General features: G+C 42.6%; 1 protein-coding gene across 1 annotated transcript in view; it reads right to left on the reverse strand.

Annotated features, from left to right (window-relative positions):
• esamb (endothelial cell adhesion molecule b) overlaps positions 1-16,382 on the reverse strand; it is a gene marked incomplete at both ends in the record, with an annotated part of 236,916 nt that overhangs the window by 13,253 nt on the left and 207,281 nt on the right. Inside the window, 2 exons of the mRNA XM_084311015.1 lie at positions 6,621-6,825; positions 15,938-16,083. Of these exons, the coding sequence (XP_084167141.1) occupies positions 6,621-6,825; positions 15,938-16,083 (351 nt within the window). The remainder of the gene's footprint in view (positions 1-6,620; positions 6,826-15,937; positions 16,084-16,382) is intronic.

The following is a 16,382-nucleotide window of genomic DNA, read 5'->3' on the forward strand; positions in this document are numbered from 1 at the left end:
GGACACACTGACTCACAGTCTACAGTGAGTGCGTTTCATTGACCAGGGAAGTACAGATATAATTAGGGATGTCCGATATTATCGGCCTACCGATATTATCGGCCGATATCGGCATTAAAATGTGATATCGGAAAAGATCTGTATCATTTATAAAAAAATAAAAAAAAATAAAAAAGAAATTACATTTCTATAACCTTTATTTACCCAGGCAAGCAAGTAAGAACAAATTCTGATTTTATTTATTGTCAAAAGTATGCATAATGTTGTGTTAATTCCACAACAAGAGATATGTAATGTTAATTACCTGAAATTAAGGGGGGAAACCCTGCATATATCGGTATCGGTTGATATCGGTATTGGAAATTAAGAGTTGGACAATATCGGTATATAGGTATCGGTAAAAAAGCCAATATCGAGCATCCCTAGATATAATCCATTCTAAGGTTCCACAGAGAGGCTCCTCCTAACCAATCAGAGAAGCTCAAACTGAATTTAATTGGAATAAGCACACATTGCCGGACTGTGTTGAATGAGGACTGCGTAGATTCGGCCACTAAAAATGCTTATTCAAATAAGATTCCCTTTGAGCTTCTCCGACTGGATAGAAGGGCAAGCCTCTGTATGAAACTTTAGAGTGGAATATCACTGCCAATGAAACTCACTCACAGTAAACAGGGGTCAATATGGCCACATTAACCACACTACTATAGTGTGGTAGTGAAAGGGTTAACCTTCTGTAGTGTGGTCGTGAAAGGTTAACCATCTGTAGTGTGGTAGTGAAAGTGTTAACCCCTTGTAGTGTGATAGTGAAAGGGTTAACCTTCTGTAGTGTGGTAGTGAAAGGGTTAAGATGTTTTGAACCAAGATTCAAACAGAACATGTTCTAAACAACGGGAAGCGAGGCTTAGCTGTAGGGACAGGGCCTGCGCATGGGGGCGCAGTTAACCTAGATCAATGAATGAATGAATTTATTCACACACAATATATTACATAACATATCTTATTTTTTTTTATTATTATCTTTTTCCCCCTTTCTTTTTCCATTTCTTTCTCCCATCCCAATGTTAGTCGTTATGCCAATTCCCAATCCCCTTCCTGGTCGTTGCGCACTCTACCCCCTACCGTCGGTTTGGGAGGGCGGAGACTATCACATGCTTCCTCCGACACATGTGTACCCAGCCCACCGATTCTTTTCACCTGGCAGCGCGGACTCTCACTGGGAGAGTGTAACGTGTGGAAGGTCACACCACCTCTCCCAGATCCTTCCCTTGCTGTGCAGGCGCCCCGACCGAACTGTAGGAGTCGCTGTTTACAACGACCAGGACCCACCCACGCCCGCTTCCCACCCGCTAACACTGTCAATTGTGTTAGTATGGACGGTCGGCCAAGCCGGAGGCACCACAGCCGGATTAGATCCCACTGGCTCTGTGGTGGTAGACAGATGCTTAGTCCGCTGCGCTACCCGGCCGCCACATATACATATCTTCATGTGAAAACGTCATCGTCGAGATTGTGTGCATGTGCCAGGTCTCCCAAGAAGCTATTTAAAGCTTTTGGAGGGAGCCTGATCACAAATATAAACAGAATATAAACAAACAAAAACATACAACGTGGGTAGGCTTACATACCTACCTACTAACAAACATACAACATAGCTACATAAATACAGACAATTAATATACCTAAATATGGATTCTATTTAGAGATATGATTTAAGCAGTTCCTCTTTCAGTAATTTTTTGAAGGTTGTGATGGATTTTGACAGTTTCAGACTCGTCAAGCTCGTTCCAGATCTGCGGGCCCCTGCATGCTATACTTAGGCTGGCACATTTGAGTTTTCTCCTCTTGCCAAAGATAAGATGCCTATTTCTTGTGTTATGGATGTGCAGTGGACGGCAGACTGGGACAAGCTCAGACAGTCTGTGATTCATGTTGTTTACAACTTGATACATAATTGATGCATTTTGGTGTACATTAAACTCAGCAAGCCTCAGGAGACCAAAGTGATGGAACAAAGGGTGTGAGGGCGTATTAAACCCGGACCATGACACTACTCGTAGTATTTTCTTTTGTAAACTTTCAAGTTTCTTGAGATGGCTGGGGTAAGTGTTGCACCATATGACATTACAATAATTAATGAGGGGTTCATACAAAGAATTTCAGAAGAGTTGACTAAATTATTTATATACAGGATGAATAGTAAAGGCCCTAGAATTGACCCCTGGGGGACCCCATATTTGATGTCCATTTGTATTGATTTGTGATTGTTTATATCGACATACTGTTGCCTACCATGTAAATAGCTACTGAACCAATACAAGTAGTAGTCTAGACTGAGATATCGCATTCACGAGAGAATGGGATCTGGATGTGAGATCACAGTGCCCTTGACCTTTGGCCACCAAAACCGTTCATCCTTGAGTCCAAATGGATGTCTGTGACAAATTTGAAGAAATTCCCTCCAGGTGTTCCTGAGATATCGTGTTCGCGAGAGAATAGGATGGACGTGAGGTCACAGTGAACTTGACCTTTGGTATGCTCTAGATAGCTGGGATGTTGTTGCAGCAGGAATTTGTCTCACCCAGACCGATAAATAATCAAAAGCAATGATCTCCGATTGACCTGGAAGAGTAAGCTTTAATCCATACCAAAACAAAGTCCAAGAGTTAATGACAACTTTGCATATTTGAAAGAAAAGGTTATGACCCCTGTATCCATCTGTTGGTTATGAGTGGAGGAACCTAATACATTGAATCCCCAAGCAACAGTTTGAGCCAGAGTGAATTCCCAAATCCAGAGTAGAGCCTTAGCGTACGCTTTCATTAACCTGTTAAGCTGTAAGGTCTGCTTTTCTTTATCATAAATCGATCAATACAGACCGTATTAGATCCCCATGTGGGGTATCATTGGAAAGCCACACTCATTGGCTACAACCCTGTCCAAAATGTTTCGAGATCGCCAAATGATTGACGGAGCGAGAGCCCCGGGAGTCGGGGGTGGTAATGTGTACTTTGGTGCACGGCGCGCCTCACATATCGGCATGTAACTCGAGAACCGCTGAACGGATTTTGTCACCCGAAAGGGCAATCAACAGGCAACAAATAGGGCTTTAATTATATCTATATATTGTATTAAAAGAAATGCACACCCGAGCTGCTAGAGGTCGGCAAAGTGGCACGTCGCAAATCGTGCCACTGGGTTAAGTAAAGACTGTTGGAGCCAAAAAGCCTTTCTGTTTATTTCGTTTTATTTGTACTCACGGTGCAGAGGTGTGGCATTTTCAGTCACCATGACAACCACCACAGGGGTTGGTTACCCATTTATACTGATCAGTGGGTGACGAGCCCCAGGTGTGCAAGGGGAATAGCCAAACAGTTTTTGACCGTGTTCATGTTGATGTGCCGTATAGGTCGGCGTTCAGTGTAATTAGTTAAAGAGTTTTTTGTATTATATTACTTGGTGGAAAAAAGGTCAATAAATGGATTGGCATATCGAAAATGATACGAGCACTATGGACATTGAATTCTTCAAGCACGCGTCTAACTCAAGCCAGCCCACTTGCCCCTCGCAGTAGGCTTATAGGTAAAGGCTCTACAAAGACCTTAACCCTATCAAAACAGCAGTCAAAGTGTATATTTTCATTTTTACCGATGTTTTATACGATTTACCGAAAATAAGAATTTAAAATGCTAATTATATCTCTTTTATAGTAAAACCGTGAGGAAATGACTAAATCCAGATTCAAGACTGCCATTGGAAAGAGGAGCCTTTCCCCTACCCATAGATGTATGATTTGGCGATAATAAGGTCAAGGTCAAATATGAATTTATAATTCAAATGGATTATAATTTATTACTGTATCTACAAATCCTTCTGTTTAATCATCTTCCCTTTATTTCTTTGCTTAGATTTCTTTTGTACACTTGATCTCAAGAAGATGCTGAATGAGCTCAGTGAGCAAAATCTCTTGCGGCGCAATTGTAACATGGTGTTATTATTTTACAATTTACTCAAGCCTAGTAACAGGCACAATATTTCTGACACTGGGAATACATACCCACAGGTCCCTAGATGTTCCTAGATACCAAGAACATGCAAATTTACCTTGTAGAAGTGGAGCAATCTTCCATTTACTTAGGCATGTACCTTTAGGCAAAATCTCTGAAAATAGGGCTACAGCTTAACAGGATTAAAGCTACAATGTGTAAATACTTTGTTTACACACCTCAACATGGACACACTGACTCACAGTCTACAGTGAGTGCGTTTCATTGACCAGGGTGCGTGTAGCCTTTTTACAACGCATCCGCGTTTCCGGCGCTCTGATTGGCCAGGTCATGTGACATGTGCGCCCAATAGCGTGTTTGCCCATTTCCGCGTCGAATAGCCTGCAAACTACCTGGCGTTCTATCGCCATGCTCTAAGACAAACTCTAACCTTAACCAACTTCGAAATTAGTGCCTAAGCTTAACCGGCGAAAATAACTTGCCGTCACGCTCTAAGACAAACTCTAACCTTAACCAACTTAAGCTTAACCAGTGTAGAAACTTGCCGTCCCACGATTGGCGCTCATGTCACATGACCTGGCCAATCAGAGCGCAAAACGGGAACCCGGAAACGGCGATGCGTTGTAAAAAGGCTTCAAGCGACCAGGGTAGCAGTAGTACAGATATATTCCATTCTAAGGCTCCCCCTTCTTTTTTTTTTTTTAAACTTTATTTTTTAGCGTTTATCGCTTTTCTGGTCAAGCATGACCGACAGAAACAGGTTGAAATGGGATGTAGAGCAGGGGAAGACATTCTGAGAAATGACGGCGGGTCCGGGAATCGAACTCGTGTCCCCCAGATCCGTGACGAGCACGGTTTTCCCTGACGCAGAAATAGCGCCGAGATATGCGGTAAGCTACGGGAGCTCCCTAAGGCTCCCCCTTCTAACCAATCAGAGAAGCTCAAACTGAATTTAATTGGAATAAGCACACATTGCCGGACTGTGTTGAATAAGGACTGCGTAGATTCGACTACTAAAAATGCTTAATGTTCTAAAATCTTAAGCATTGTAGCTTTAAAGGCTTTTTCATTTTCAACATGCAAAGAAGAATGTCTTGGAATTTCGTAGTTATGGCTTATTGACCACTAGTCTGACTCACAGGATGTTGGCACTGACTACCTGCCTCCCATTGGTACTAGCTACTTCCCCTTCCTATTTTTTTTCTCTACCGTTTTTAAAATCCCCGTCACCAGGATCAACAAAAACAAGCATTGGAACTAGCAAGCTATACTCTCATGGATGGAAAACTTTGACAAAGAAACATTTCTCCCCAGACGCTATTTGCAACTCAGACAACTGATGATTGGTTTGACAAATATAAACAAGCCAGACATTTCTTTTATTTCCTAATGCACAATGATAATGAGTTCTTCCAGATGACTCTACTGCACGGTGCCAACGTATGGTAGTGTGGGAGAGAGGTCTGGCTATGCGAGACCAATTACCTGCATAAGTGAAACAGCGCTCCTTAGCCAACTACAATTTCTATGGAGCTTGAGTTGCAATATGTTTTCAAATGGGGCTTTCAAATTATATAGCAATTGCTTTTTTTTGACTGTGCAATAGTGCTCACCATTTATTCATTGGAACTTTTTTTAAACTTCAGCGCTGACCTTCACCTCTCCACCCAGCTCCCCCCACGCTCCCTTGTCAACTGCCTTCATGAAATAAAAACCTGGATGTCATCTAATCTTCTCAAACTCAACAACAATAAAACTGAGCTCATGGTTGTGGCACCCAAGGCCCTGCTCCGGAAGGTTGGGGATCTCACCCTCAACATAGACGGCTGCTCCATCTGCCCTTCCCCTAAGGTCCGCAACCTGGGCGTTATCCTGGACTCCACCCTCTCCTACCAAGCCCATGTCAGTTCCGTCACCAAATCCGCCTTCTTCCATCTCAGAAATATCTCCAGACTCCGACCATCACTTTCCGACTCCACAGCTGAGACCCTCATCCATGCCTTTGTCACCTCCCGCCTGGACTACTGTAACGGGGTCCTGTCCGGGGTCCCAAGCAAAACCCTGGACAGGCTCCAGCATGTTAAAAATTCAGCTGCCAGTGTTCTAACCGTCTAACCCGCACCAAACCCTGGCAGCACATCACTCCCACCCTCATCCACCTCCACTGGCTCCCCATCAAATCCTGCATCACCTACAAAACCCTCCTGCTCACCTACAAATCCCTCCACGCTCTGGCACCTCAGTACCTCACTGACCTCCTCCACCCCTACACTCAGTCACGGTCTGTGCGATCCACGGACACTGGTCAGCTCTCCATCCCTGTCCCCGAACCAGACTGCGGACCTTCGGGGACAGAGCTTTCAGTGTGGCAGCTCCCACCCTCTGAAACTCCCTCCCTGCAGAACTCCGCACCGCCCCAACTCTGGACGCATTCAAAAAACTGCTCAAAACCCACCTCTTCAACTTGGCCTTTAACCCCTAATCTCTCACTTTATATGTATATGTTGTGTCTGTCCACTGTCTGTTACTTTGTTATCCCCCCCCCCTATGTAAAGCGACCTTGGGTCCCTTGAAAGGCGCTATATAAAATGAAGTTATTATTATTATTATTACCTTTGACGGTAAGGCGCAGCTCCCCAGGCGACGGAGAGACCCCTCCGGGGACGAGCACGTTGCAGATGTATTGTCCCGAGTCGGACTCCTGGGTGTCGTTGATGTAGATGGAGATGTTGGCGGAGGGCATGGCCACGCTGAAGCCCACTCTCCTGGTGAACTCGTTCTGACCGTGCCCCACCTCGCCGGAGCTGAAGTTGATGACCTGCACACAGGAGGAGCCACAGGTCAGACAGGAAACGTCCATCAGACTGCTGAGCACCTAGGTCTGGTGGAGGCCGGACTGCCCCCCCCCCCCAAGGACTTTGGACTACTTAAACTAGACTCCCCCTGATTGATTGATTGAACACTTTATTAACAGATTGCAGAATGGGTACAGTACAGTACAGCTCAATACATACAATTGTTAAGGGGTTGCAGACCAGAGAAAGACTTTCGTCTTGTTTACATCAGGGTCCCCCATTTTCAATTCATCATAACATATATGACATACAGTACTGCTACATCTAGACATTTATGACATATCAGATTTGCAAATACAGTACTGTTTGTGATACAAAAAGTGTCCAGAAAAAGAGTGTATATCCCCCCCCCCCCCCCCCAAGGACTTTGGACTACTTAAAATAGACTCCCCCTTCCACCCTGATGGACACATATCACCTGTACTACTATTATTTATTATTTATATACATATAGAACTGCTCCACATGGATTTGAATATATCATGCTTTAAGTACTGTAGTTTTAATGTAGTTGGTGTTTTTTTATATAGTGGTCTTTTTTACTGCAGTTTTAACGAAGCTGGTGTTTATTTTTTTTATAGTGGTGAGTGTCTATGTATTGTGACTGTATGTTTGTCTTTTAACCACTGCACAAATGAAGTTCCGAAAAGGAAAATAAAGTTATTTGAAGTTGAAGTGAAGTCTCGCCAGACACAGCAACCAGCATATAGCAGGATTAGAATCTACACGCGTGGTGAACATGGAACATAGCTTTCTGGGAAATCACATGATGAGTCATTCAGATGATGATTTGCATTTATTAATAAATGTTTTCTCCGTAAGCATATTGAGCCGCCCCCAGATTAACCCTATAACAGAATTCAGCGTCCTTCATAAAGATAATCCCGGTATGTACGTATATTATGTACAGATGGCGGAGTTCGAATTTTAGGCTGATTTTCTGGTTTGAGATAAGCTCACGGGCAGCAGACCATTGAAACTATTGAGATTATACTAATCACCCTGTACTTCCTCTCTATTGCACGCACACGCACACACACACACACACACACACACACACACACACACACACACACACTAGCAGCTCTAGGCTATGAAATATATATATACGATAAGAGCCGGGATAGACACCATTAGTGCCACCCTTATTTCGTTAGAGGCTTCCCTCCTTCCCTCCGCTGTGTAGCGTATTAGATATCAGCAGTGGGTGTTGGCAGTAATCCTAATCCCTCCAGACCAGAACATCTTTCACCTCCCAGACCACTAGACGTGTCTCCATCAGGATAGTAGGCATTAGCCAAAAGTGATATGGCCTAAATATGTACAGTTACATCATGGCACGCATTGGGCCTGCTGGTTTAGGATCGGACCGATCTATCGAACGCAGACATATCACGTGCTTTTGCTTTTTTGTTTGTGAAAAAAACAAAGCCAAAGCAGCTGCCAGTGACAGGAAGACAGTAACACACTACTGAACCACTGACTAGAAGCACTACTGAACCACTGACTAGAAACACTACTGAACCACTGACTAGAAACACTACTGAACCACTGACTAGACACACTACTGAACCACTGACTAGAAACACTACTGAACCACTGACTAGACACACTACTGGACCACTGACTAGAAACACTACTGGACCACTGACTAGAAACACTACTGGACCACTGACTAGAAACACTACTGGACAACTGACTAGAAACACTACTGAACCACTGACTAGAAGCACTACTGGACCACTGACTAGAAACACTACTGAACCACTGACTAGAAACACTACTGGACCACTGACTAGACACACTACTGGACCACTGACTAGAAACACTACTGAACCACTGACTAGACACACTACTGAACCACTGACTAGACACACTACTGGACCACTGACTAGAAACACTACTGAACCACTGACTAGAAACACTACTGAACCACTGACTAGACACACTACTGAACCACTGACTAGACACACTACTGAACCACTGACTAGAAAGACTACTGAACCACTGACTAGAAGCAATACTGAACCACTGACTAGAAACACTACTGAACCACTGACTAGAAACACTACTGGACCACTGACTAGAAACACTACTGAACCACTGACTAGAAACACTAGAACCACTGACTAGAAACACTACTGAACCACTGACTAGAAACACTACTGGACCACTGACTAGAAACACTACTGGACCACTGACTAGAAACACTACTGAACCACTGACTAGAAACACTAGAACCACTGACTAGAAACACTACTGAACCACTGACTAGAAACACTACTGAACCACTGACTAGAAACACTACTGAACCACTGACTAGAAACACTACTGAACCACTGACTAGACACACTAATGAACCACTGACTAGAAACACTACTGAACCACTGACTAAAAACACTACTGGACCACTGACTAGAAACACTACTGAACCACTGACTAGAAACACTACTGAACCACTGACTAGACACACTACTGGACCACTGACTAGAAACACTACTGAACCACTGACTAGAAACACTACTGAACCACTGACTAGACACACTACTGAACCACTGACTAGAAACACTACTGAACCACTGACTAGAAACACTACTGAACCACTGACTAGAAACACTACTGGACCACTGACTAGAAACACTACTGAACCACTGACTAGAAACACTACTGAACCACTGACTAGAAACACTACTGAACCACTGACTAGACACACTACTGAACCACTGACTAGAAGCACTACTGAACCACTGACTAGAAACACTACTGAACCACTGACTAGACACACTACTGAACCACTGACTAGAAACACTACTGGACCACTGACTAGAAGCACTACTGAACCACTGACTAGAAACACTACTGGACCACTGACTAGAAACACTACTGAACCACTGACTAGAAACACTACTGAACCACTGACTAGAAGCAATACTGAACCACTGACTAGAAACACTACTGAACCACTGACTAGAAACACTACTGAACCACTGACTAGAAACACTACTGGACCACTGACTAGACACACTACTGAACCACTGACTAGAAGCACTACTGGACCACTGACTAGAAGCACTACTGAACCACTGACTAGAAACACTAGAACCACTGACTAGAAACACTAGAACCACTGACTAGACACACTACTGAACCACTGACTAGAAACACTACTGAACCACTGACTAGAAACACTACTGAACCACTGACTAGAAACACTACTGAACCACTGACTAGAAACACTACTGGACCACTGACTAGAAGCACTACTGGACCACTGACTAGAAACACTACTGAACCACTGACTAGAAACACTACTGAACCACTGACTAGAAACACTACTGGACCACTGACTAGAAACACTACTGGACCACTGACTAGAAGCACTACTGGACCACTGACTAGACACACTACTGAACCACTGACTAGAAAGACTACTGAACCACTGACTAGAAACACTACTGAACCACTGACTGACTAGAAGCACTACTGAACCACTGACTAGACACACTACTGAACCACTGACTAGAAACACTACTGAACCACTGACTAGAAACACTACTGAACCACTGACTAGAAGCACTACTGAACCACTGACTAGACACACTACTGGACCACTGACTAGAAACACTACTGGACCACTGACTAGACACACTACTGGACCACTGACTAGAAACACTACTGGACCACTGACTAGACACACTACTGGACCACTGACTAGAAACACTACTGGACCACTGACTAGAAACACTACTGGACCACTGACTAGAAACACTACTGAACCACTGACTAGAAGCACTACTGAACCACTGACTAGAAACACTACTGAACCACTGACTAGAAACACTACTGAACCACTGACTAGAAGCACTACTAGACCACTGACTAGAAACACTACTGAACCACTGACTAGACACACTACTGGACCACTGACTAGAAACACTACTGAACCACTGACTAGAAACACTACTGAACCACTGACTAGAAACACTACTGAACCACTGACTAGAAACACTACTGAACCACTGACTAGACACACTACTGGACCACTGACTAGACACACTACTGGACCACTGACTAGAAACACTACTGAACCACTGACTAGACACACTACTGGACCACTGGTCACGTTGCCTGCCTTGCGGTGCCTTTGATTTTCTCTGAGCACTTTGTACCAGACGTCGGCTACATCATTACTATTTATTGGGTTGTCTGATTCAGCAGCTTATGGCTGGATGTTGTGGGCAACGAGGTCATCAAGTAGTGATTTGCTTGCACTTCCTGAAACTTTTTCTAGAGCTCAACAGATACAGTATTCCAATTGTGAGGCCAATACCAATATTTGGGAGTAAAGAAAATTCTGATATCTATATATCGGCTGATATATAGTTGTGACAAAGATATGTCCATGTGGGCTATTTTACAATTGAACAACAATTACTGTGATGAATATGTTTGTGTGTGTGTGTGTGTGTGTGTGTGTGTGTGTGTGTGTGTGTGTGTGTGTGTGTGTGTGTGTGTGTGTGTGTGCGTGTGCGTGCGTGTGCGTGTGTGTGTGTGTGTGTGCTCGTGCGTGCATGTGTGTATAATATCATGTATGTATTTATTTCTTATTTCTAAGAAAGGCTAAAGGAGTCCTGTGTGGTTCAATTGAGACCATTTCCATTCCGATATATTGAGGTGAGAAGTCAAATGACCCCTTTGAAAATGGCCGTGCCCATGGCATTTTCCACCCATCAAACCTAAGCTAGCTTAAAATAACTTTGGAGCAGAATCTCTGGAGCTTTGGAGCAAAATCAGTAAGCTAGCATGACAGTGTTGCCTATGGCTGACAAACAGTAGCCTAAATATAATATGATCAGTAGTGCTGACAACAAGACAGGCTGGCATGCTTTCTCACAACAATATGCAAATTAGCCATCTGCTTTATTTTGTGAGAGCGAGAGACAAGTGGCACGCCGCTAATGTTGGTTTGGTGAAACACTTTATGATTATGTCAAAGTAAATAAACACTGCCTTTCCAAACACCAGAGTGCTTTACTAGCTCAATCTTGATGAAATACTAAGATAATTGTCAGCAACAGAAGAGTTTTTCATTCATAAATCTAATTAAAAGTTAACCAAAAGTTGACACCAAGTGCATCACATCAGCTGCCTGCTAACGTTGTGTGGATACTGTACATTGTAATGTTTTGACAGTACATCATTACTGTCACGAGACCTCTCACAGCAGGTCTTCAGTCCTGGCTGTAGTAGCTAATAGGATAATGACAATTACTATTAATAGATCACTCCTAGGTTCATCTGTGGTTCACGCAGCTGTGTGTCCTGTGTGTAAAGCCTTCTAATATACATGTATCTCTCTATTAACCCTTTCACTGCGACAATACACAGAAGGTTAACCCTTTCACTGCCACACAACAGCAGGTTAACCCTTTCACTGCCACACTGTCTGTAGTGTGATAGTAAAGGGTTAACCTTCTGTAGTGTGGCAGTGAAAGGGTTAAGTCAGTGGATTTTGAATTCTAAGCAGCGGTTAAAAAAAAAAGGAAGATCGCTAGCCAAAACTAGCTTAACGTTGTTGCAGACCAGGTCACCCGAGTCATTCTCTGCAACATCTGGTTAGCAATTTGGCTTTTAAAAATTGGAACGTTAACAAAACTATAAACTCCCATGGCAAAATGCTATTTTCCCATTAACCCCACATGCGGCATCAAGGACAAACTTACTGGTAAACGGGAAAGGAAAAGACCGACCCAGGTCATCAGGATGCTCAATGACTCAATGACTAACACTAACCCTTCCATTCTACATTCATTGCACACACACATCCACATGCACACACTCACTTTAAACACTCACCTTTAGACACTTTAAACACTTTTTAACACTACACCATATTTTATCTATTTATTACTACAAGATTTGCACTACATCTCTAGCAAATCTTTGCATTTGTTGCATTTTGTACTTTAGTATATTGTATATTTTGTATACTGTTTGGTCTTTATTCTTTTTACTTTTTTTTACTGTATGAAGCACAATCTTAGGGGGCTCATATAGAACCAATCATTTCACTGTAATGTACATGTATTACATATTATTATTATGTAATGTACATTTAAATTTTTTCATTTAGCTGATGCTTTTATCCAAAGCGACTTACAAGTTTTGTACAACAAGACAGCAGGTTACTATCAGCTGAGTAACAATGTTCATCAAAGTGTTGAGTGCTACAGTGTAGGTTAGTATATTAGGACAAGTGCATGAGAGTAAGGTTAGTTAGAGTTTTTTATTTATATATTTTTTTATTTCAGATAATGATTGAAGAAGTGCGTCTTTAGTCGATGGCGAAAGATTGGACGGGTTTCGGCTGTCCTAACTGTGGTGGGAAGTTAAAGAAGACCTTATACGTGACAAATAAAACAAAACTTGAACTTGAAACTTTGACGTGAGAGGTTTTTAATGACTAGGTATCAAAGTACTGAAGCTGCTCCATATACAGTGCATTGGAAAGGGGTTGGCAGCGACACAGAGAGCACCCTGGGGAATATTCTGTGTATATGAGTACATAAAAAAATAAAAAATTATGTTTCAGACCTGAGAACACTGTGTAGAATAAAGCTCATTTATCTATCAAATCTATTTGTAAAGCCCGAAATCACAAGGTAATGTCCCCTTTAAGTCTTAAACAGGTCAAGAAGAAACATCACAATAAATCAAGAACAAAATCCACCATAAAATCCAAATAAGCAACACTCCCAGACATTCCCCAACGAAGGTAAGGAAAAAACTCACTAGCAATCCTTTCCTAGTAGCAATAGGGAAAAAAGCACCACAGGTGAGGTGGAGGAGAGAAACCTCAGATGGGCCGTTCAAAGGGGGGGTCCCCCAACTTGGATGTCGGTGATAACATAGTGTTGCAATGGATGATAGATGGGTGGAGAATAAAACAGGCAAATAGTTGGTACGTACAGTATGTACATATACGTGTAATAAAACCTGTAATATACCTGATGGCAACACAGTTTAGATGGTTCTCTATTTGTCTTCTCTCTCAAAACGAGATGTTACGCTGGGTCCAGCTACACTAGGCAAGCCTGATACAACAGCTGAAAGACATGCACAGGGCCACAGGCAGAGGAGCCTATTGCTCCATTCATCCATTAGCTCTATTTATTTAAATAAAATAATAAAAAAAATCGTATGTACCTTAGATACTATTGTTACCTTGTATATATATATATTAGTGCTGTCAATCGATTAAAATATTTTACTCGATTAATCGCATGATTGTCCATAGTTAACTCGCGATTAATCGCAAATTAATAAAAAAAAATGTTTTACCTTAAACGGATATTTTTCAAGTTCCAAGTTTTAATACTCTTATCAACATGCGAGTCAACAAATGCTTGCTTTATGCAGCCATTTAAAACAAAAGGATGACCCTCATGCATTGCATCAAATTCAAAACAGAGTGATGCACAAAATAACTTAAAAGAAAATAATAATTTAAAACAATGAATAAAGTGTGCATGAAATAATAGGGGAAAGAAAACGTTAGGAACTTGTTACATTCACCCACACAAGGGCTGAGTAATCACACACCCCCCCTCGCTCTCTCACACACACACACTCTCCCAGCTCTCTTTCCCTCTTGCCCCTTCCTCATCTCTCTCACCCCCCCTCTCTATATATCTCACACACACACAGAAACAAACATAGTATCAATGAGAGCATCAACAATACACCGGAGTGAAGTCTAGTAAAAAAAATTATAAAAATTTAAATAAAAAAATTATATTTCTTTTTCTTAAAAGTTAATCGTGAGTTAAAAAAATAGTGGCGTTAATAGAATCGGGCGATAACGCGTTAATACCGCGTTAACTTTGACAGCCTTAATATATATATATATTATATATAATATATATATATATATATATATATATATATATATATATATATATATATATATATATATATGTTTCATTACATGTATATACATTCATACCAATTATTCGCCTGTTCTATTCTCCATCCATCTATCATCCATTGCAACACTATATTATCACCGACACCCAGTTGGGGGATCCCCTTTGAACAGCCCATCTGAGGCTTCTCTCCTCCACGCCGCCTGTGGTGCTTTTCTTTTTTCCTATTGCTAGGTTTTTAGTGAGTCGTTCCTTATCTCCATTGGGTAAAGTCTGGGAGTGTTGCATATTTAGATTTTATGGCGGTTTTTGTTTTTGATCTTTTGTGATGTTTCTTCTTACAGCCCATGGGGGCTATTCCATGTGATCTCGGGCTATACAAATACATTTGGTTTGATTTGATTTGATTCATGGCAGGAATTAAGTGTAGTGTCGTGGAAATAGGGAGGTTAATTACGCGTGTGATCAAATCATCTTGGTTGACACAAATGTATTTGCTAAGACACAACTAACACAAGTTAGTTTAGCAGTTCGGTAGAGGACTTGCCGTTCTCTGGCCAGGAGAATTGGGTCAAGCTCCCTGACTTTCTTGTCAGTTCACCTTATAACCTTATCTGACACAAAGGAAGGGGGCGGGGGAAGGGATTGACCAGGTGATAGGGGTAAGGGGCACAGGAAGGAGGGGGTGAGGGGCACAGGAAGGAGGAAGGGAGGTGTTATTAAAAGGAATAGAATAAGGGTACAGGACAGGGGGAGAGGGGTGTTAACAAAAGGAATCGAATAAGGGTACGGGACAGGGGGAGGGGGGTGTTAACAAAAGGAATCGAATAAGGGTACGGGACAGGGGGAGGGGGGTGTTAACAAAAGGAATATAATAAGGGTACGGGACAGGGGGAAGGGGGTGTTAACAAAAGGAATATAATAAGGGTACGGGACAGGGGGAGGGGGGTGTTAACAAAATGAATATAATCAGGGTACAGGACAGGGGGAGGTGGGTGTTAACAAAAGGCCCATGAAAATAATTTTCCACAGTAATTTTTTTTACACAATACATGTTGTAGCCTGGACAGCAGCGGCTTGCAGAACTTGACCACTAGGGCGCAGGGGCGTATAGGCATAGGCTAGTTGTAGATGTAATGACTTGACTCACCTGCTTGGACTGATTGCGGATGATTTGCCACAGGACAGAGTTCTTGATGAACTCTAAGTTGGGGCTGTACCAGGCCTGCAGCACCGCCCTCTGACCCCGCACCACCTCCATCTCCACGTGAGGGATCTCCACCTTCCAGGCGTCACCTGCAGCAGCAACAACACAACAGCAAACAGCGGTCAGTTGAAGTCAAGTGACCTATCTCAAGCTTCGCCCTCTTTGCTTAATCCTCCAATCACAACCGTTGCTTCCCTCGGAGCGACAGTGGCTCAGGAGGTAGAGAGCAGGTCGTCTAACAGTGGTTCTCAACTGGTCTAGCCTTGGGACTAGGGGTGGGGGAAAAAGCGATACGTAGTAGTATCGCGATACTTTGCGTGGCGATACTGTATCGATACAGGGACGCCAAGTATCGATATTTAATTATTCATAAAAAAATGTATAAGGA

Source organism: Notolepis coatsorum (assembly GCF_963971535.1).
Source record: "Notolepis coatsorum genome assembly, chromosome: 1".
Lineage (NCBI taxonomy): Eukaryota > Metazoa > Chordata > Actinopteri > Aulopiformes > Paralepididae > Notolepis > Notolepis coatsorum.